The sequence below is a fragment of the Bos mutus genome, chromosome X (assembly GCF_027580195.1).
Source record: "Bos mutus isolate GX-2022 chromosome X, NWIPB_WYAK_1.1, whole genome shotgun sequence".
In the NCBI taxonomy this organism is placed as follows: domain Eukaryota; kingdom Metazoa; phylum Chordata; class Mammalia; order Artiodactyla; family Bovidae; genus Bos; species Bos mutus.
This window is the reverse complement of record NC_091646.1, coordinates 107,013,617-107,035,777: the sequence shown is the minus strand read 5'-3', so window position 1 is coordinate 107,035,777 and position 22,161 is coordinate 107,013,617. Positions and strand designations below refer to the sequence as shown.

General features: G+C 37.5%; 1 protein-coding gene across 2 annotated transcripts in view; it reads right to left on the bottom strand.

Annotated features, from left to right (window-relative positions):
* DNAAF6 (dynein axonemal assembly factor 6) overlaps positions 1–22,161 on the bottom strand; it is a 49,946-nt gene that overhangs the window by 20,198 nt on the left and 7,587 nt on the right. For both annotated transcript variants that reach the window (XM_070365866.1, XM_070365867.1), the window contains exons 3-5: positions 17,877–17,940; positions 15,543–15,648; positions 12,715–12,811 (exon numbers count right to left, since the gene is read on the bottom strand). In XM_070365866.1, the coding sequence (XP_070221967.1) occupies positions 12,715–12,811; positions 15,543–15,648; positions 17,877–17,940 (267 nt within the window). The remainder of the gene's footprint in view (positions 1–12,714; positions 12,812–15,542; positions 15,649–17,876; positions 17,941–22,161) is intronic.

Here is a 22,161-nt window from a genome sequence, read left to right as displayed (position 1 = left end):
TGTAGGTCTGTTATTTGACTATGCATTGCTCCATTGATCTGGTTTTCTATCCCTGTAGTCTTTCACTTGCCCCTCTGGCAGGCATATCTGGGGCTCTGATTCTCTTTGATTTCATCTCCGTTTATCTAATTCTATACAACAATGAAATTAAAAGACACTTGCTCCTTAGAAGAAAAGTTATGACCTACCTAGACAGCATATTAAAAAGCATAGATGTTACTTTGCCAACAAATTCCATCTAGTCAAAAATATGGTTTTTCCAGTAGTCATGTATGGATGTGAGAGTTGGACTATAAAGAAAGCTGAGTACCAAAGAACTGATGCTTTTGAACTGTGATGCTGGAGAAGTCTCTTGAGAGTCCCTTGGACAGCAAGGAGATCCAACTAATCCATCCTAAAGGAAATCAGTCCTGAATATTCATTGGAAGGACTAACGCTGATGCTGGAATTTCTCTGGACACTGTGGGAAGTTTCCAAAGGAGCAAGAGTGGGAGCAGGGAGATGAATCAAAAGAGAATCATAATGGTCCAGTTGAGAGGTGATGGTGGTTTGAAAGATGATGGTAGTTGTTGTGGTAATAACAATTAGATGGATTTAGAATATATTTTGAAAGCAGAGCCAATGAGACTTGCTGATGAATTGCACATGAGGTATAAAGAAGAGAGAAATAAGAAATGATTTAAATTTTTAGCTTGTGTAACTGGGTGAATGTTGTCTTCTCTTGAGATGAGTAAGATCAATAGGAAATAAGGTTGGGGAAGACAAGAGTTCTGTTTTGGACATGTTAGGTTTGCACTGCCTATTAAACAAGTGGGAGATGTCAAGTGAGAGGTTTGTTATAGGAATCTGAAGCTCATTGAAGGGATTAAGACTATACAGATGAGCAGCATTTAAAACCATGGGACTAGATAGAAATATATTAGAGAAATAATAATACATAGGTCTTTTTCAGAGACCTAGAGAACTTCAGGCAGGAGAAGAGCCAGTGATCTGGAAGCAAAGGAGATGAGGAATGTCCAGAGATTTTGGAGGAAAACCAGGAGAGTGAGGTCATTAAAGAGAAAAAAAGTGTTTAGGGTAAAATAGAAAGTGTCTTGCTACAGGGAACTAATGAAAAAGTGGTCAACCACAGAGTCTTTAAAAAATAAGAAATTCTCTACCATCTGAAAGTAGTTCTTGTTGGTGCCTTCATTTTAAAAAAGCACTCTTTAAGATTAAAATGAAATGTTTTCTGACAAAATAGACTTCATTTAGTTACAGAGTCTTAATATAAAACAATTAGAAATTGAGTGCTGTTTGTAAAAGAGTAACATCAAATCAGCTAGAGAGATAAATGTATCATGTTTTGAATTAGGTTTTGTGAGTAGACAGATTAAAATTCTATTTTAAATATAAAGTTTATTAAAATAAATACTTTTGTATTCAAAAAAAGAAGGAAGGAGTAATCAACAGGGTAGAATATTGCTGAGTGGTCAGTCTCATGTCTTCAACCTCTCTTTTTCTAATTTTATCTAGGACAACTCTTCATTTTTTAGGATTGTTCCTCTTATTGCAGGATTTAGAGAATTCCTGGCCCCTGAGTACTAAAGGTCAATAACATCCTGTAGCCAAAAATGCCTTTACCCATTTCTGTGTGCATGCTGGTCATGTCCAACTCCTTCCAACCCCATGGACTGCAGCCTTGCCAGATTCCTCTGTCCATGGAATTTTCCAGGCAAGAACACTGGAGTGGGTTGCCACTTCCTACTCCAGGGGATCTTCCCCACCCAGGGACCAAACCTGAGTCTCTTGCATCTGTTGCCTTGGCAGGCAGATTCTTTACCACTGAGCCACCTGAGTAGCCTCTACCCAATTCTAGAAGTCCCCTAAGGGCCTGTACCATGACTACTTCTTTATGGTTTGTTCATTAAGTCTAATGACATATAGTAGTCACTCAATAAATATTATATGAGTAAGTGAATGGATTCCTGTCATTAACTGAAAAGTATTCTTTCAAAAATCCCTAAATCAGGCCTCCTCTTCACCACCCATCTCCTCTCTCTCCTCCCTTTCACTGGTAAACTGTCTCAAAGAATAATCTATATTTACTGCCTTCTCTTCCTCATTTCTTCTCCACTTCTCAGCTTTCTGCAACCCAGTGTTAACCCCTATCATGCCTCTGAAGCTGCTCTCTTTCAAAAATCACCAGACTTCTTAATCCTGCTTTACTTCTCTGCAGCCGTAGATACTATTATGGTTTTCCCCATCTCTGTATATCCTTTTCTGTTCCTTTCCTTTATTCGTCCCTCAAATATTTATATTTTCTATGGTCTATCTGTGAATCCACTTGCATGGATTCAGAAGGTTCTTCCAGTTCTGGTTCAAGAATTCTGGACCATATAATTAAAATATTTGATGAAACCTCCTCCAAATGACATAATCAAAATGTAAAATTACTGATTTTGCTACCAAGTAATATATATAGGACATCTTTCACCCTTATTCAATCCATGACCTTAAGCCCATTTCAAACTCCCTCCCTCCCTCTCTCTCTCTCAATCTATCTATCTATACCTTTCTCATTACAGGGAACTTTTTTTTTATTACATACTGCAGCTAATGGGATCTTCCCTAACCAAGGATCAAACTTGCATTCCCTGCAGTGGGAGTGAGGAGTCTTAACTACTGGACCAGTAGAGAAGTCTTATAGGGGACTTTTATTTTCAACTCTACTAATTTTGGTATTATTTAAAACTTTAAATATATATAATTTCCATCATCAGATATATATTAAGTCTACACAGTTAGATTAGCTATTAAGGAGGTATTCATCCCCCTACCATCATTGTGGAAAAATATTATGATATTAACCATAATGTATGTATATTACTGAAAGAACTATTAGAAATTTAATTGAAGGTTTACTGTGCTGCCTGGAGCTGATAATGAGGAATTGTATTACAGCTCAAATATCTTTCTCCCTGCCACACAGTCTGATATATAACCAATCAAGTAAAGTTAGCATAATCAGAAAGCCTAGAAAAAAAGGTGTCCATTCTCCAGAATTTTAAATGGAAAAGAGAATCCATTCCATTATCAAGCAGCCAAATCTATTTATTTATAAGAAGTAAATGAAAATGACTGTTTTAACCTTGAGAGAAATTGGGATTTGAGAAGCATACCATTCAAAAAACAAGTGAATTCTCAGAGGATGTGCAGACACTTTGCTCAGAATGATTGCTAGCTCCTTCTGAGATGAATACATGTGATAAACATGTGACTCCTGATTGTGTCTGCCAGATGGTGACTGACTCCCATCCTATCCCTGACTCTCACTCCATTCCCAGTTAGATTTAGAGATGGAGTAAGGCTCATATCCCAGTGAGGAGGTGACAATGAAAAATAAAAACAGGCTTAATGTCTTGTTTTCAAAGTCACATCAGCATGTTCCCTTATCAATAGAAATCCATTATAGTAGGAGCACCAAAATATTATATATCCATTGCAGCTCAAAAAGAGTATGAAGCCATCTGCTGGCTTGTTCCTGCTCCTAGAACAAATGATGGGCCATTTGGCAGAAAATCAAGAAACCTAGTCATTCATTTTTGGATTTTAGAGATAGTGAGCTGTTAAACACCCATAGGTAAAGATGGAAATCCACTGACCTACCTCTCCACTGCACCCATCCTCATTCCTGCCATCAACAGTCCTATGGGGAGGCCTCCTTACACATCTTTAACACCTAAAATTCCTTTTTCACACTCCCCAGCTTACACCCAAGAGGTCAGGTACCACAGACATCCCTGTTTGTCAGGGATAGGCAGGCTCCCATTCTTCTCACCTTGCTTCTATGACAGTTTCCTGGCTTCTCCATCATCGTCTGTATCTCTAAAGCCATGCCACAATTCCAACCTCATTTTGTTGACCTAACGTCTCTCAGTTTTCAATACCTAGCCTGGAAATTGACTGATAATTTACAATGTCTATTTGAACTTTGATTATTGAGCCTTCCCAGGGATCATCTATTCTGTCTTCAATTAGTCCCATTTCTGCAAGTTTCCTAGTATCCCTCTCCATACTTCCCCCTCTCCAAACACACACACTTACTACTTAAAAACAGTTCTACTTCATTCCAAGCCAGACGCAAAGCCAGCAAGCAGTCTGTGGTAGTATATTCTAACCCCTACAGAGAATAAACAGCAATCTGAAAATCAACATCTCTAGTCTCTATCTTTGAATTCCATACATATTTGTATTTCAAACTCAGTATAGCCCAAACTTAATATTTTTGTTCTAGAACTTGTCTTCTTTCTTTTGCACTCCATACCCGATCCCTAAAAAACAAATAAAGCCACCTTTTGTTTACTCTCATTCTAGAAGTAATACAGAGTAGTTATACAAAATACAGAAGATTCAGATGAGCAAATATGAATTAAAAAACATAAGCCTGTTATCCAGATATAAACCACTTTACCTTCCCATATCTTGATTAATGCCATCACCATTCACCCAGCCACCCAAGCTAGAAATCTGACTCCTGTTTCTCCCTTACACACCACATTCAACCACTTTCTAAATACTATCAATACTACAATTGAGAGCTTCCCTGGTGGTTCAGTGGTAAAGAATCCGCCTGCCTATGCAGGAGACACAGTCCAATCCCTATCTGGTAAGACCCCACATGCTGCAGAGCAACGAAGCCCACACGCCACAACCACTGAAGCCTGCCCACTTAGAGCCCATGCTCTGCTTCAAGAGCATGGGCTGCATGCAAGCCACCTCAGTGAGAAGCCTGCACACTGCAACAAAGAATAACCCCTACTCACCACAACTATTAAAAAAAAAAAAAGCCCACGTGGCAACAAAGACCCTGCATAGCCATAAATTAATTAATTAATTCAAAAAATACTACAATTGATCCTTGAACAACATTGAGTTTGAACTGTGTGGGTCCACTTATCTGTGTATTTTTTTTTTTTAAATACATACATACTACAGGACTACACATCTGCAGTTGGTTGAATCCATGGGTGCAGATTCACAGATGTAGAGGGCCAACTATAAAGTCAGAATTAGATTTCTGACTGTATGGAGTGTAGGCACCCCAAACCCCCACATTATTCAAGAGTCAACTGTATCTCCAAAATGTCTACTGAAACCACTTTTTCCTCTCTGTCCCCACAGCCATAGTCCAGGCTCTTATTTCTCTTACCTCAACTAGTGCAACTATCAGCTGGTTTTCCTATCACCAGTCTCCCAAACTCACACTCATCTTTTACCATGATGCTGCTGCTGCTACTGCTAAGTCGCTTCAGTCGTGTCCGACTCTGTGCGACCCCACAGACAGCAGCCACCAGGCTCCCCCGTCCCTGGGATTCTCCAGGCAAGAACACTGGAGTGAGTTGCCATTTCCTTCTCCAATGCATGAAAGTGAAAAGTGAAAGTGAAGTCGCTCAGTCGTGTCCGACTCTTCGAGACCCCATGGACTGTAGCCTACCAGGCTCCTCCATCCATAATCTCTACCAAATTCTCCACCATAATCTGCCAAAATAGAGTTGTTCTGAAATATACATCTACTCATTTAACTCACCCACTTTAAAATGTCTAAGAACTCTAAACCCCACAGTAAGTCCAAATTTCATGGCATCTGAGTCTGCTCAGGCTACCAAAACAAAGTACTATAGACTGGAAGTCTGAGTATGCCAGACATGCCAGCATGATTGGCTTCTGGTGAGAGCTCTCTTTCTGGCTTATAGATGGCTACCTTTTCATTATGCTCACATGGCAGGGATAGAAAGCAAGCAGAGAAAGCACTCTGGTGTCTCTTTTATAATGGCACTAATATCATCATGATGGCCCTACCCATGTGACCTCATCTAAACCTAGTTACCTGCCAAAGGCTCTATCTCTGAATACCATCACGTTGGGAGTTAGGGTTTCAAGATACAAACTGAGGGCGACACAATCCAGTCTGTAACATATGGTATGATATTCAAAGACTTTTACAACTAGCTCTAAGCTGGGTATTCTGTTTTATTACTCCATGCCAAAGAATCTTGGGGCTCGAAGACCATTACAAATAGTTCTCAAAACACACTGTATATTATACTTCCACAGCACTACACCTTTGTTCACCCTACTTACGCTTCTTAGACAGCTCCAACCTGGCAAACCATTACGTCCCTCAGATGTCATCAGATGCCACCTGTATTGTGAAGTTTACCCCAATTTCCTCTTTTTTGTACCCAGATCACTTTGCATACACTTCTATCAAATTCAAACTGGGCCTAGGTTCAAACTGTAGTTCTGCCAGAGTCTAAATGCATGACCTTAAGCAAGTTACTTAACTTCCTTGTGCTTCAGGAACTGTATTTATAAAACAGGAATAATAGCACTTATTTCGTCAAGTTTTGATGTGAAAATTAATGAGTTACTATGTGCAAAGTTCTTAGGGAAATGCCTGACACATAGTAAGCATTGTATCAATTGTTTGTTGTTATTATATCATGTTAAGTGAAAACAATCAGGATAAAAACTTTTATTTATGGACTGCAAATGTAGGGAAATGGCTTCACCATGGCACTCTGGCAATCTTGCACTATTCACATAGGCCATGTAGGCAAGGCTCAGCTGCAGTCTGCCCGAGGTCTTGGCAGAACATCCTGTAATTATCTTGGAGCTTGAGAAGACAGGTGGTCTTGTGAGGAGCTGTCTCAAGGCTGTTTCTTATCTGTCTTTCCACTTTGTGGGAAGCTCCCTATCTTGCAGGAGGCTGTCATGAGGTTCCAACAAAGCAAAGGACTTTCCACCTCCCTTGCCCTGGGTATAGATGCAAGCTATAAAACCGCTTAGCTGCAGTCTAGAGTTGGTTCTTCAGCAAGAGTGTCTCACTACTCATGTTACCTGTCATCTGGCTCCTGTAGTTCACTGTTGTCCTGTGGGGCAAAGGGACATGGGGATCTGACACCATGGTGATTCTGCTTATGCCAATTGTGTAAATCATAAACTACATCCTTTGGGGCTTATTTCCTTATTGGATGGATCTATGAAAATCTGTGCTGCTTATGGACTGTTTGATCTCTTAACAGTAATCACCTGGAGAGAAGGAGAACCTTACATTTATTTTGTTTAACACTGCATGTCAAGTATCTGGCCTACAGTAAATGCTCAATAAGTATGTGTTGAATTTTAAAAATTACAGAAAACAATGATAAATATGTATTCAAAGATAGGCATCAAATCCATTATAGTAGAAGTCTTGTGGGGAGGAATGGAGAGTATAGAAGATAAAAGATAAAATATGATTTAAGATAAAATAAAATAGAAGGATTCTACTCACGAGGATTAAAGAAAAACATGCATGCCATCTAGGAGAAAAGGCCCTCTAGACTCTCTTATGTTAGTATAAGAGACCTTGTAAGCTTGACCTTATTTTCTCAACTGTAATATAAGGAGGAAATCCTAAATCAACATCTTTCAAACTGTGTTCCAAAGAGCCCCAATTTTTCTCCTAGGAGCTGTGTCATGGATGATAGTACCCGTTTAACTAAGGCAGCAGTATTTGTTTTATATGTTTGGCTTTCTCATAGAATTTTGCTTGAAGAAAAGGGCTGGCAACCCAAAACAAAACAAACATGCAAACCACTGGCCTAGTTCTAGCTCTAAAATTAATGTACAGCATGGTAATAGTTGATAATGCTGTACTGAATACTGGGAAATTGCTAAGAGAGTAGACTTAAGGTGCTCTGCCCACACACACACACACACATAAATGGTAGGCAAGGAGATGGTATGTTAATTAGCTTGACTGTAGGAATCATTTCACTATGTCTATATATATTAAATTAACATATTATATGCTTTAAATATACACAATTTTATTTAAAAATAAGATGCCTAAATATAGATTAAGGCAAGGGAAGCTTGGTAGCTACAAACTCAGAATTGGAGCAGCAGGCATAATTTGGATAATGGAACTCTCTGGTTGGGGTTAGAAGGAAAGGGTGGAAGGTTTGCTGAAAACATGCATATTCCTAACTCTGATTTTTGTTTAGGACTCACTCTTTGATTTAGGACTCATAAATCTTGCTTTCTTATAAGGAGTCTGGAGAGGGTAAAGGAAAGCTGGCTCTTATACATTTTTAAACCCCAAATCAGTCCTTGTATTTAAATAGATTGTTTATGGTCCTATTATTGGGTTGGCCAAAAAGTTCATTCAGGTTTGCCTGCAAGATGTGATGGAAAACACGAACGAACTTTTTGGACAACCCAGTACCTTCCTCAGCTTTAGCAGATGGCTTCTTCTTAAAGTCTCTGTGTCAGATTGTTACATAGAAATCAGATCCAGGCCCCAAACATCATATTTAGCTAATTCTAAGGTGCTATTTTCCTCACATTTTTATGTTTCTCTTATTGGGATGAATCACACAATCAATGTTCATATTTAATGTGGTAGTATACGTATTTTTCCTTTGTTGCTAAACAAATGGCATATCTACAATTTGATGATGTCGTAGAGTTGAGGAAATGCCATATTATTAACAGAAATACTAAGCTTAAAATTTGTGCAAGAAATGTTTGAGATGAGGTCATCAACCTCTGCAGTCAGAGCCTTCCCAGTGGGGTTAAGTAATGACAGTGGATGTCATCATAAAATTCAAGCAAAAGCTTTTTTGAGAGACAGCTTACCAGTACACCATTGTCCACAATTATTCTTTATTCTTGCTTACACTCAATGCTTACCCAAATAGGCCATGCTATTTCATGCCTGGATACCTTACCATGTGCTCTTTCTTCTGCTTGGAATGCTCTTCTTGGAATGTTGTCCATTGGAGAAATCCTATCCACCCAACGTTGATCCCTTTCTACTTTGTCACCAAATACCTGGTATTGCCTCTAAATATGTACTTACCACACTGAACTACAATGATTTATTAGGTTTCCATTCCCTTAACTGTAAATTCCTTGATGGTAATTGACTGTTTATTATTTGTCTTTGCATCCCTAATACTTAAGGACAGTGCCTAATAAGCAGTAGTATTCAATAACTATTTAAAGATTGAATGTATGAATAAAAAGAATGCTATACATGTGGTGTAGTGCCATAGCATGAACAAATATTTCATTTGTTGCTGGCATTCAAAGGTATTCATGTCTTGTCCAAACCTTCTGAACTCCTGGTAAAATTACAATTGTCAACACAGAGCATAATTGTTAGTAATAAAATGAGTTAATTTGTGCTAGTTTTATTTCTCCAATCAATTATAAGATCATTAGAGGGGGAGATCAAGTCTTTTTCTGTACATACCTGTTTCAGATAAACTATACACTCCTATTCTGAGGTGTGATTTAGTTTCCAAGATTCTTCACTCAGAATACCTTTATTATTGATGCTAGTCAGGACTGGAAAAGGTCAGTTTTCATTTCAATCCCAAAGAAAGGCAATGCCAAAGAATGCTCAAACTACCGCACAATTGCACTCATCTCACACGCTAGTAAAGTAATGCTCAAAATTCTCCAAGCCAGGCTTCAGCAATACGTGAACCATGAACTTCCAGATGCTCAAGCTGGTTTTAGAAAAGGCAGAGGAACCAGAGATCAAATTACCAACATCTGTTAGATCATCGAAAAAGCAAGAGAGTTCCAGAAAAACATCTATTTCTGCTTTATCGACTATGCCAAAGCCTTTGACTGTGTGGATCACAATAAACTGTGGAAAATTCTAAAAGAGATGGGAATACCAGACCACTTGACCTGCCTCTTGAGAAACCTATATGCAGGTCAGGAAGCAACAGTTAGAACTGGACATGGAACAACAGACTGGTTCCAAACAGGAAAAGGAGTACGTCAAGGCTGTATATTGTCACCCTGCTTATTCAACTTATATGCAGAGTACATCATGAGAAACGCTGGACTGGAAGAAGCACAAGCTGGAATCAAGATTGCTGGGAGAAATATCAATAACCTCAGATATGCAGATGACACCACCCTTGTAGCAGAAAGTGAAGAGGAACTAAAAAGCCTCTTGATGAAAGTGAAAGAGGAGGGTGAAAAAGTTGCCTTAAAGCTCAACATTCAGAAAACAAAAATCATGGCATCCAGTCCCATCACTTCATGGGAAATAGATAGGGAAACAGTGGAAACAGTGTCAGACTTTATTTTTGGGGACTCCAAAATCACTGCAGATGGTTTGCAGATAATTCTCCAATCAATTATAAGATCATTAAAGGGGGAGATCAAGTCTTTTTCTGTACATACCTGTTTCAGATAAACTATACACTCCTATTCTGAGGTGTGATTATTCTGAGGTGTGAATTTTTCCAAGATTCTTCACTCAGAATACCTTTATTATTGATGCTAGTCAGGACTGGAAAAGGTCAGTTTTCATTCCAATCCCAAAGAAAGGCAATGCCAAAGAATGCTCAAACTACCACACAATTGCACTCATCTCACACACTAGTAAAGTAATGCTCAAAATTACTGGACACCAGATTTACTAGTGTCTATTGCCAAAGTGAGTTGCATTTCACACTCTTGGTTAGATCCAGTAAGGTAGTCTCACTGATATCACTGGTATCGCCATTGTTACACAGAAAGAAACATCCTTTGCTTGGCAAATGATTTGATTTAATTTCATTGCTGAGCCATGAAATTAAAAGACGCTTACTCCTTGGAAGAAAAGTTATGACCAACCTAGATAGCATATTCAAAAGCAGAGACATTACTTTGCCAACAAAGGTCCGTCTAGTCAAGGCTATGGTTTTTCCAGTGGTCATGTATGGATGTGAGAGTTGGACTGTGAAGAAAGCTGAGCACCGAAGAATTGATGCTTTTGAACTGTGGTGTTGGAGAAGACTCTTGAGAGTCCCTTGGACTGCAAGGAGATCCAACCAGTCCATTCTAAAGAAGATCAGTCCTGGGTGTTCTTTGGAAGGAATGACGCTAAAGCTGAAACTCCAGTACTTTGGCCACCTCATGCGAAGAGTTGACTCATTGGAAAAGACTCTGATGCTGGGAGGGATTGGGGGCAGGAGGAGTAGGGGACAACAGAGGATGAGATGGCTGGATGGCATCACTGACTAGACGGATGTGAATTTGAATGAACTCTGGGAGTTGGTGATGGAAAGGGAGGCCTGGTGTGCTGCAATTCATGGGGTCGCAAAGAGTCGGACATGACTGAGCAACTGAACTGAACTGAACTGAGCAATTTTCATGGGAGAAATAGAAAGGCTCATAATAGTTTTATTTATTTAGGGCCTAAAATTTCTTTAGAGTTTAGAGTAATTCGCAATATCAAACATCAAAAACATAATCTTACAGTCATTTAAGAGAGAGAAATTTGAATATTACTGGTAAAACCCTGGGAGCTAATTACTTCAAGATCACTTGAAACCTAACTCGTTAGAGCTTGAAAAATCTCCTGAGGTCCTTAAAGATGCTATTCTCATTATTTTATTTGATCCATTGAATGTCTTAGATTTTGTTAATAAGAGAAAACCTGAAATTTATGCAAAAGAGAATCCATTTACCATTTGCTTAAGGAAAAATCTTAAGCATCTCCTATGGGCACCCTCAGTATTCTATGTCATAGAGTATTCTAAGAGAGGGATGGGAAAATACAGATGCACAGCCTCTACTCTCAAAAAATAAACTCCCAGCACCAAACACCATAATTACTAGTGTATATTGCCAAAGTGAGTTGCATTTCACAGTCTTGGTTAGATCCAGTAAGGTAGTCTCACTGATATCACTGGTATCGCCATTGTTACACAGAAAGAAACATCCTTTGCTTGGCAAAGGATGCTCTCCAACATGCTGTACGTCATTCAGATAAGGGAGCCAAAAAACAATTTGGATGTCTTTTTAGAGTGTTAAGTCGGTAGTTCAGATCCAAAATTTAAGAGAAAAAAAATCCCCTTTTACATTCCCTAATGTAAGCTGAGTCATTAAAAGATATAGTATATTAATGCATATATATGGAATTTAGAAAGATGGTAACAACAACCCTGTATGTGAGACAGCAAAAGAGACACAGATGTATAGAACAGTCTTTTGGACTCTGTGGGAGAGGGCGAGGGTGGGATGATTTGGGAGAATGGCATTGAAACACGTGTAATATCATATATGAAACGAATCGCCAGTCCAGGTTTGATGCGGGATACAGGATGCTTGGGGCTGGTGCACTGGGATGACCCAGAGGGATGGTATGGGGAGGGAGGTGGGAGAGGGGTTCAGGATGGGGAACACGTGTACACCTGTGGAGGATTCATGTTGATGTATGGCAAAACCAATATAATATTGTAAAGTAATCAGCCCCCAATTAAAATAAATAAATTTAAATTTTAAAAAAGATACAGATATAAGAGATAAGACAGATTCAGGGAAGGAAATATTTCATTCTGATTGACTGTCAACTCATCAGAAATTAATAACCAATCAGATGCTATGGATAGGACAGAACTAGGATGAAAGAAAATTCAGTCCAGATTGGGTGGTGCTATTAGGCTAGAAACAGTGTGTTACATCATATGATTCTATTTATTTGTAAATCTTATCCACATGTGTAAACTTTTTATTTTGTACATGTTTACCAATTTTAAACAAATAGTCTATTCTATTATTTCCTTAGTGCCTCAAACATAGCAACCACTATTTTTAAAGGGCTTACAGCCTTGCATAACAGTCAATTTAACTATAATGGTCATATGGAAAATGGGGAAGAGGGGAGAGGCTTACCACCAGATCTTTGCAACATGCAGTTGACGCATCCTTTCTGGTCAATCCTAGGAACATATCTTCTGTTCCCACTTGCTGTTTGTACACAATTTCATATCTGAAAAAAAGCCAGTGATATAGAGACTCAAATGAAAGAGCAATTTCCTGTCACAGAGCAGAAAACTAGAAACTTATGAGGACATAGTACTACAAAAAATAAAAGGACAAAATAAATAAAGTGCTTGCAGTTTTTCAGGCATAAAGAAAATAGAAGTCAGAAATTTAGTCAAAAACACCTAAAACTGTAAAGCAGGATTTATGTTGTATATACTTAGTTGTCTAAAAATAAAAGTTAACTGTTTCAGAGCTATACAAACAGTAAAAGTAGAAGGAAAAAGGAAGGTCCTTTCCTGGAAAACAATGGCTCAGAAGAATAGTGGGCCCATAATCTAGGGTTTCATGGATAGAAAGAAACCTTATGCCAAATTTAAGCCACAGAGTGAGAAAAATCCAGGCTTAGTACTCTTTCTGTCATTAACTGTATGATCTTGGTCAAGTCCCAAACTCATGTGGTCTCAGCTTCTGGATTTGTACAATTTATGCAAAGGGGTGAGTTTGAACTAAATGATCTCTATTGTCTTTTCCACCTCAAAAATTCTACAGTAGAAATACTGATCATGTAGACAACACAGCTACAACTACAGTGTTTAGAATCTACAGAATCCTTAGTTCAAGGAATGATTTTCCTGGTATTTTACCTCACACAAGACAATCCACAAACTTTCCTAGGCCCCAAATTTGGGACCCTAGGGATACAACCCCCAGCCATAAGTGAACCCTATCTTTTTAGATGGAATGAAATAAGCAAACATTTACAAATAATCTTGTCTGTTTAATCCTACTCTAATGAAGAAATGGCAAATCTCTGGATAGAAAGACTAAAGGACAACATTGAACTTCTGACCACTTGCGAACTGGAATACCCAAGGATGAAAGAGGGATTTCTCTGAGTTGGAACAGGACTAAGAGTAAACAGCATTTTGAGATGGAACACTTTTTTCTTAATAGACTATAACAGCTCCCAGGTATTTACACAGGTGAAACCGGGTTAAAACAAAACAGAAAGATATTGATCTACATGCCCTGAACTCCCACATGGATTTGCTCTAGCTGTTGCCCTTCCCCTCATCTCCAGATGCAATTTTCCAACTGCCTTCTATGTATATTTGCCTGAAGGTCCCATGGCACCTCACAATCCACACACCCAAAATCAAACTCCCACCACTTCTACTTCACTACATTCCCAATCGCAGTTAATGGCTTCACTCTTCATCCAGTCACCCAAGCGACTAATCTCAGCATCATCTTTGATGTTTTCCTCTTATTCATCATATCTAATCAAATACCAAATCTTCCTTCAAATATCTCTCAGATAAAGACCCTCATATTTCTCCCTAAGGTCAGTGACTTAGCTCAGCTCCTTATTATTTTTATTTGGTAACTTGTTATTCTTCTTTTGTGACCTGCCTGTTCCCATTCTCTATCCATTTTGTTCTTTATCAACTAGGACATTTTGAAATGTATTTGCATAAGATAGAAAATAAAGATTAAAAAATCTTATAAAGCAATTTTCTTCATATCCTTACTGGAGTTCTTGTTCACTTAAAATTTTGAGGGATATTCTTTCGCAGAACATCAAACATCAGGATGAAAAGTAAAAATTTACTCAGATTTGGAGCTTGCCACATATGGCTGTTTGACATTCACTAAACTATATGACAAATGAATGATTTAATTCTTACTTTCACAGGAATGTGTGGGCACTGTATAAACATAACCTGGGATTCACTCCCTTGATATTTAAGATGCAGACAGAAACCTTTTAAAATCCCCTTTGATTTCTCTTTTTATGAGATTTATTTTTTTTAAACATTGTTTATTTGAAAGTTGACTACTTTTTTTCCAGTTAATTATCTGCAGCCTCCCACTGCTTCTATTTTCAGAACTGAGGTAGAAGATAGAGGCATAGTTTTTTTTTTTTTTTAATATTGGACACAGTTTTACAGTTGGAATTACAAAATTTCTCAGATCACTTACCATAGAAGTTTTCAATAAATTTTAAAGTACATTGTAATTCAATAAGTATTGCCTTTGTTTTTCAAGCTATTCTAAATATTCAACCAAGATTTTATTTTAACATACATATATTTAAAGCTTAGTGTATTTAATCGTTAATTTCAATTATGTATGTAAACATACTTTAATCTTAAAAGAATGAGTGATTTCATTTATTAGTATGCAAGGCTTTTATGATAATTCTAAAATTCATATTTATGATTCCTATTGAAAAGGCTAGAAAGCAAGCCTTTAATCCTGCCTGCAAAATATACTAAACACAATACTAAAATAAGTAGTAAATAGGTCCAGGTAACAGCTGATAATTGGTGGGAGAACATAGCATTTTACTCAGATTATGGAACACTAAGTAATTAAAAGCAAGTCTTTGACACAAAAACATGGCATAATAATTTAGTTTGTATGAATGCCTGTAATTTAATGGGCTGGTTTTATCCACTGTTACACACTATACAACTAAATGATACTAAATTTATAATGGAAGTGACTGTATTTTTCATCTTTTGCTAGATAATAACTGAAAGAAAGGTATTATGTTTTATTGTTTCTGCTCTAGAAGGAAAAAAATAATCAATTACACATGCCTTCTGTGTGTCACCATAGTTTTATCTTTTATGTGGTAGAAATTACTTTGTGAATCTTGTCAAAAATAGAACAGTATTAGATGACACATCTAAAACTCCCAAACATGTTCCTGACTTCATTTGACTTACTCTGGTGTGTCTCTAACATCGCACACATCATGATGCTCTGCTCCTTCTGAAACTTCCTCCGGATTCCAGATTTCTTCACAATTTTCACTACTAGTTTGAGGGATGACTGTGAAGAAAGGGGAGATAACACTGAACCTCCTGCCCCTTTTACTCCTTGAAATTCCCCCTGTCCTTCTTCACATTAAGTTTGGGATCACTGAAGTGAAACATTTTCTATTTGTAATCACTAGCTTGTTTTTTGGTCAAAGGAAGCTAAATTAGTAACAATTGACTTAAAGTTTTTAATTAACACACAACCAATACGTTGAAGAGTTGTAATAATGTATGTAGAAAATTTGGAAAAGATATATAAGCAAAAAAGAAGAAAATAAAATAATCTATAATCTATAATCCAACCACTCATGTTAGTCAATGATAGCATTCTGGTGTATATCTTCCTAGTCTCTCTCTGTATACGTGTATATACACATATCTCTCTATATCTACAAATATATATGTACACATACATATATGTGTATATACACATATAAAACATATAATATATAAATATTTAGTACATAAAATAACATTGAATATTAAATATATATTATAGATAATATATTTCACGACATATGTGCAAAGAAATATTACACTGTTTTACAGAAACAAGTAGGATCATATGCAAAATATTTTTACATCAAAGAACAAATCAAACATGCAATCAAGATGATTTGGGTAGAAATATTTTATCTTGTACTAAGCTATATTATTGAAGGCAGGAGAAGGGGACAACAGAGGATGAGATGGTTGGATGGCATCACCAACTCAATGGACATGAGTTTGAGCAAGCTCCAGGAGTTGGTGATGGACAGGGAAGCTTGGCATGCTGCAGTCCTTGGGGTCGCAAAGAGTCAGACATGACGGAGCAACTGAACTGCATGCAAGCCTGATATAATTCTTTAAAAATTCTATCAGTGAAAGAAATTGAAAACAGTTGAGACAATGATCGTTTTTAATCCAGTATTTTACTCATGTAGACGTGAGCTCTAAAGAAAATGTCTTTTACTTGTCTTTTATGTCAAACTGAGCATATTCCTGGGTTTCTACATGTCATATTCGAATGTTTAAAAGTAAATAAGCATGCAAAATCCTAGCTTGAATTTGTTCCAACTATTGGGGCAGCAAATGGCAACTCACATTAGGTGCAGAACAGTATTTTGAGTCTTTCAAGCATTCTCAGAAATGTACCTGGTTGTCAGGTTTTCAATACTGCCAGTTCTTTTGAAATGATCTGTGTCTATTTAACATGGGCTTTGTAAAGCATAATTACAGTTTTATATATAAAGTTTTATGTATGACTCATTGTTCTCAGAGTTTCGAGATTATTAGACATAACATTATAAGAAATACAGGCAGCACAGAAATACATCCAAATTTGAACTAGTCTTCTATGAAGTGAAGATCTCTTGAATAACGCAAATATACTCTTGAGTATGTAGAATAATAACTAGTGAAATTTTAAAATTGTCCACTCAGACATCATTTTAGTCATTATTTTAAACATTTTTCCAGACAAATTTTTTTACAATTACCTAAGTACTTCATTTCCTTTCCCAGTCCATCCTCTGGTAACTGTGATCACAAGCAATAGAATTAGAACTTTCTAGATTTTTAAAGTTGTGTAAAACGTTCAACTCTGTGAAAATGTACAAGCCAAAACACAAGTAAAACATCCAAAAAGTATTTATTCTAGTTTATTGGACCCATGACTTTATAAGTCACCCAATGTGCTTTAATTTATGTTTTTCAACATTAGATGAAATCTTGTGGTTATTTGTTTTATTTTGTTTTCCAGAAGACTATTAGTTCAAAGGGGGCAATGACTCTATTTTGATCTCCATAATAGTCTCAGAGATGACCATACTACTTGGTACATAATAGGCCCTCAACAAATATTTATTTAATGAATTCATGAATGAATTCTGTGAAACTGCCTGAATACAGCAGCACAGAAGGTGAAGAAGCTAAGCATCTTGGTAACTAGACCCTAAATAATTAAAAAAAAGTTCTCTAACCACATGGACTTTCTTGTTTTTCCATCTCAGGAAACATCCCCCAAAATGTGAATAACTCAAGGCAAATTAACTTCAATTACTAGAAAAACAACTTACCTGCAACATAGAGTAAAAACTGCATCTTTATATGTAAATAGCTGTTCATCATCCCCACAATTATTTGAGTTCATCTTTGATAAGTGCTAGTGTTAGCATTACTCTCCCTATAATTTTGCTCCCAAAGAAGAGAGTATACTGATTATATTGATCTATATGCTATACTTCTTATAGTATAACTTACCTGTATTCTCTTCTATTTTTGGTGGTCCAATATTTCCGGGTCCCATGGCTCCCATTGCTGATGACTGGAGGAGAAGAAAAAAGTCCAATGTTCTATAATTACTACTTGTATAACTTATATGACCAGTAATACTTTAAATTTGATAAGATTTCCAGGTACAATTTAATTGAGCTACCCAGTTTAATTATCCATTGTTGTTATACAACCAAGAGACAGATGTCAAGTATTATTTTGAATAGGCAATGGCACCCCACTCCAGTACTCCTGCCTGGAAAATCCCATGGATGGAGGAGCCTGGAAGGTTGAAGTCCATGGGGTTGCTGAGGGTCAGACATGACTGAGTGACTTCACTTTCACTTTGCACTTTCATGCATTGGAGAAGGAAATGGCAACCCACTCCAGTGTTCTTGCCTGGAGAATCCCAGGGACGGGGGAGCCTGGTGGGCTGCCATCTATGGGGTCACACAGAGTCAGACACGACTGAAGTGACTTAGCAGTAGTAGTAGCAGTAATAAGGCAGAATTGATCTTTGATCAGACTAAATCCCCAGTTCCAGACCAGTGAATCATGTATTTCTGGGGATAGGAGAGTGAGCGACATTCATCTCTTTGAAGATTATAACCAAGCATTAGTATAACATGGATTTTGGATTTTGGCAGTTGTCTGGTCATAGTTAGATGGGGAACAGAAGGATGGGAAAGTTTTATAGAAATGGAAACAAACAACTAAATAGAGTCCAACTATTTAGACATCAAACAACTCATTTAAAAGTCTTAATAGCTTTTACTTCTTTCCACCGTGGGTATGAAATACTTCGTCTCACCACCTCATGACATTAAATGAGTGAATTTAAACAGCAATCCCAAAGTAATAGTGTCAAACACATGATGAACCACTTCAGTCTTCATGCAAATTCAGATTTACTTCACCATCTTCTGTACAAGCATACATACCCCCCAACACACAGCTTACAGGACTGCCTCTGGCTCACCAGCAGAATAGTTTTCTTTTTTCAACTAGGTATACCACTCATTCAGTTCAGTTCAGTTGCTAAGTTGTTTCTGAATCTTTTTAACCCCACAGACTGCAGCACGCCAGGCTTCCCTGTCCATCACCAACTCCCGGAGCTTATTCAAACTCATGTCCATCCAGTCGGTGATGCCATACAACCATCTCATCCTCTGTCATCCCCTTCTCCTCCCGCCTTCAATCCTTCTCAGCATCAGGGTCTTTTCCAATGAGTCAGTTCTTCACATCAAGTGGCCAAAGTATTGGAGTTTCAGCTTCAGCATCAGTCCTTCCAATGAATATTCAGGACTGATTTCCTTTAGGATGGACTGGTTGGATCCCCTTGCAGTCCAAGAGACTCTCAAAAGTCTTCTCCAACACCACAGTTCAAAAGCATCAATTCTTCGGCACTCAGCTTTCCTTATAGTCCAACTCTCACATCCAAACATGACTACTGGAAAAACCATAGCTTTGACTAGATGGATCTTTGTTGGCAAAATGATGTCTCTGCTTTTTAATATGCTGTCTAGGTTGGTCATAGCTTTTCTTCCAAGGAGCAATTGTCTTTTAATTTCATGGCTTCAGTCACCATCTGCAGTGATTTGGAGCCCCCCAAAATAAAGTCTCTCACTGTTTCCATTATTTCCCCATCTATTTGCCATAACACACATTACACCTTCAATACACTGGCAACCACTTCATTGGTCCCTCTCAGGAGTTCTTCGATATTTCAAGAAAACCCCAATTTTTTTTTACTTATTGTTCTTGCTGATGTCAGATTCTATGGCTCCAATTCACTCCGTTGCTGGCAGTCAAAACTTCTTATCACTTGGCCCTGGCCAACCAGCACCTCTAACTCTCCCTTTCCAGGATCCTGCCCTTATCTCCCAAGATTTCAGACAAGTACAAAAGTTAAAATGTCCTGTTTGGGCGAGAGAAATAGGGTCTGTCCTTGAAAGCTGGTGGAAAAATCTCACCTGTCTTTATTATGCTAAATTATTCCAACAGCTGTAGGTTATTAGTTATAAATTAATCATAACATTCCAACAGTTTCTCAGGCAGTAACTATTCCTTTCCAGAAAGTTGCTTCAAAAGTGCTATGTCTGTGGTTAAGGTGTTGTTGTTTAGTTGCTAAATTGTGTGATTCTTTTGTGACCCCATGGACTGTAGCCCGCCAGGCTCCTCTGTCCATGAGATTCTCCAGGCAAGAATACTGGAGTAGGTTGCCATTTCCTCCTCCAGGGGATCTTCCTGACCCAGGGATTGAGCCCACATCTCTTGTGTCTCCTGCATTGCAGGCAGAATCTTTACTACTAAGCCACCAGGGAAGCCCTTAAGGTGTTACAGGCATTTTAATGTGCAACTCTGTACTTTTTTTTCTTTTAAATCACTAAAGTCATATAAAATTGCAGTGCTTTTCTTAAGTTATTAATCACCAGAATACTAATAATACTAATAGTCAATCAGGGTAAAGAATTTTTTGGAACATGAGGGCCTCTTGTTTTGTTGAGTGCTTCCTTCCATAGCAAATAAAAATCCATAGAAATAAAAACTTGAACATTCCCGACAAAAATTGGTATGCCCCCTATGAACACTGATGATTGGATCAGTATATCAGAACAGAGGGGGAGTTTAAGTTGATTAACATAATGAAAATAAATAATTAAAAATAAAATTTTCACGTGAAAAGATGGATCAGGATAATGAAAAACAGTAAAACCATCTGGCAATTGTTTCTATAAGACTATCATTTCAGCCTCTACCATGAATCTACACCCAATTATCAGAGCAATTTATCATTGCAATTCATGCCACCCTGCAATATGTAAGAGAGTTAGAACATCCTTGGTATGTTATCTGTGCAAAGTGGTGAACCTTATTTCCCAAGGTCTTAAAATCCCCTTGTGAGTTTAAAAGATAACAGACACATTCTTTCCCAATCTCCTATATTCTTAACAATTCATGGTGAGGATAGTGTAAATAAACCAATGTGTATGCAACAGTTCTAAATGCTGTTTACAGTAAGTGTATTTTCAAAAAAACATCACTCTTGTAATCATTCTGCAGTTCCCAAGATTAATGCATGTTAAAAAATGAAAAGCTATTTCTCTCCTGGAAAATTTAATAGTTCATTAGAAACATTAATTATTCTCCCACTGTTCTGATACTCCAATTCTATATCCTCTAATGATATCTGTACTGTGGCGTCTGAATGACCAATTATCTCAAAATTGCTTATAACCCAGATATACAGAATTGTACATTATTATAGTAATTTTCCTCTATAAATTGTACAATTTGGTAAAATGATTCTAGTGTCTTTATTCTCATAAGCACTCATCTTTCCCCTGAAAACGCCTCTAGTTGCAAATAAACATCACCATGCATAAATGCCAAAGGAAACAGGCTTTGTAACCAGGATAAATTCTTATCTATGAATCTGTTCCAGTTACAAGTTCCATTTCACTTTATTCAAGATCACTATTTCTCAAGCACTGACTATAATTTTTCTATATGGCATAACCTTACCTTTCCCAGGATGTACCACTCTATCTCAGCTAAGGTAGCAAAAATGAGTTTGCCTTCCCAACTTATCGGTATATTGCTCTTAACTTTTTCTTCTGTGTCTTATTTGTTGTATATCTTCAATGCTGTTACTAATGACCTGATTTTTCTTTCTTTGGCCTCTACTAAGAATTTTCCCTGATTAAAACTTCTTGGTTACTAATTCTGGCTTGGCTCCAAGCCAACTCAGTTCCCCTCTTCTACAAATTTTATTTCCATCTGCAAGTCTTACTTGCCCGGTTCCACCTAACTTCTTCCTGGAGGGTAGAAGCTCAATCCAGTGTCAACCTGAACCACTGAACTGGCTGCCTATTTAGATTATACTATTTGTTTTTCCACACTATGGGAAAAAAGAATTTGGGGAGGAGAAAGTTGATATGTATGTTCATGGGAGATGGTTTATTCATGGTAAACTGGCCATGATAACAAAGAACATTAAAATAATTTAAAGCAAATTGATATATTCTGCTATACTAGGAGATTTATGCCTTCAAACAAATTTTGTGTGCCTTCACATTGGCAGTCTGATAGTCAAAGTTTGCTAATGTCCACGGAGATGGAGAATGGAGACCAAGGGGTTACATGGAAGTATTTTGAGTATTCTGAGCATACTGGCAGTGAGTGTGAAATAGTCAAAGGTCAATTCATGCAACTCTCCTACCCAAAATGAAGCCCATCTTTCTGCTGCAAGACTCCCCAAGGTTCCCTTTCC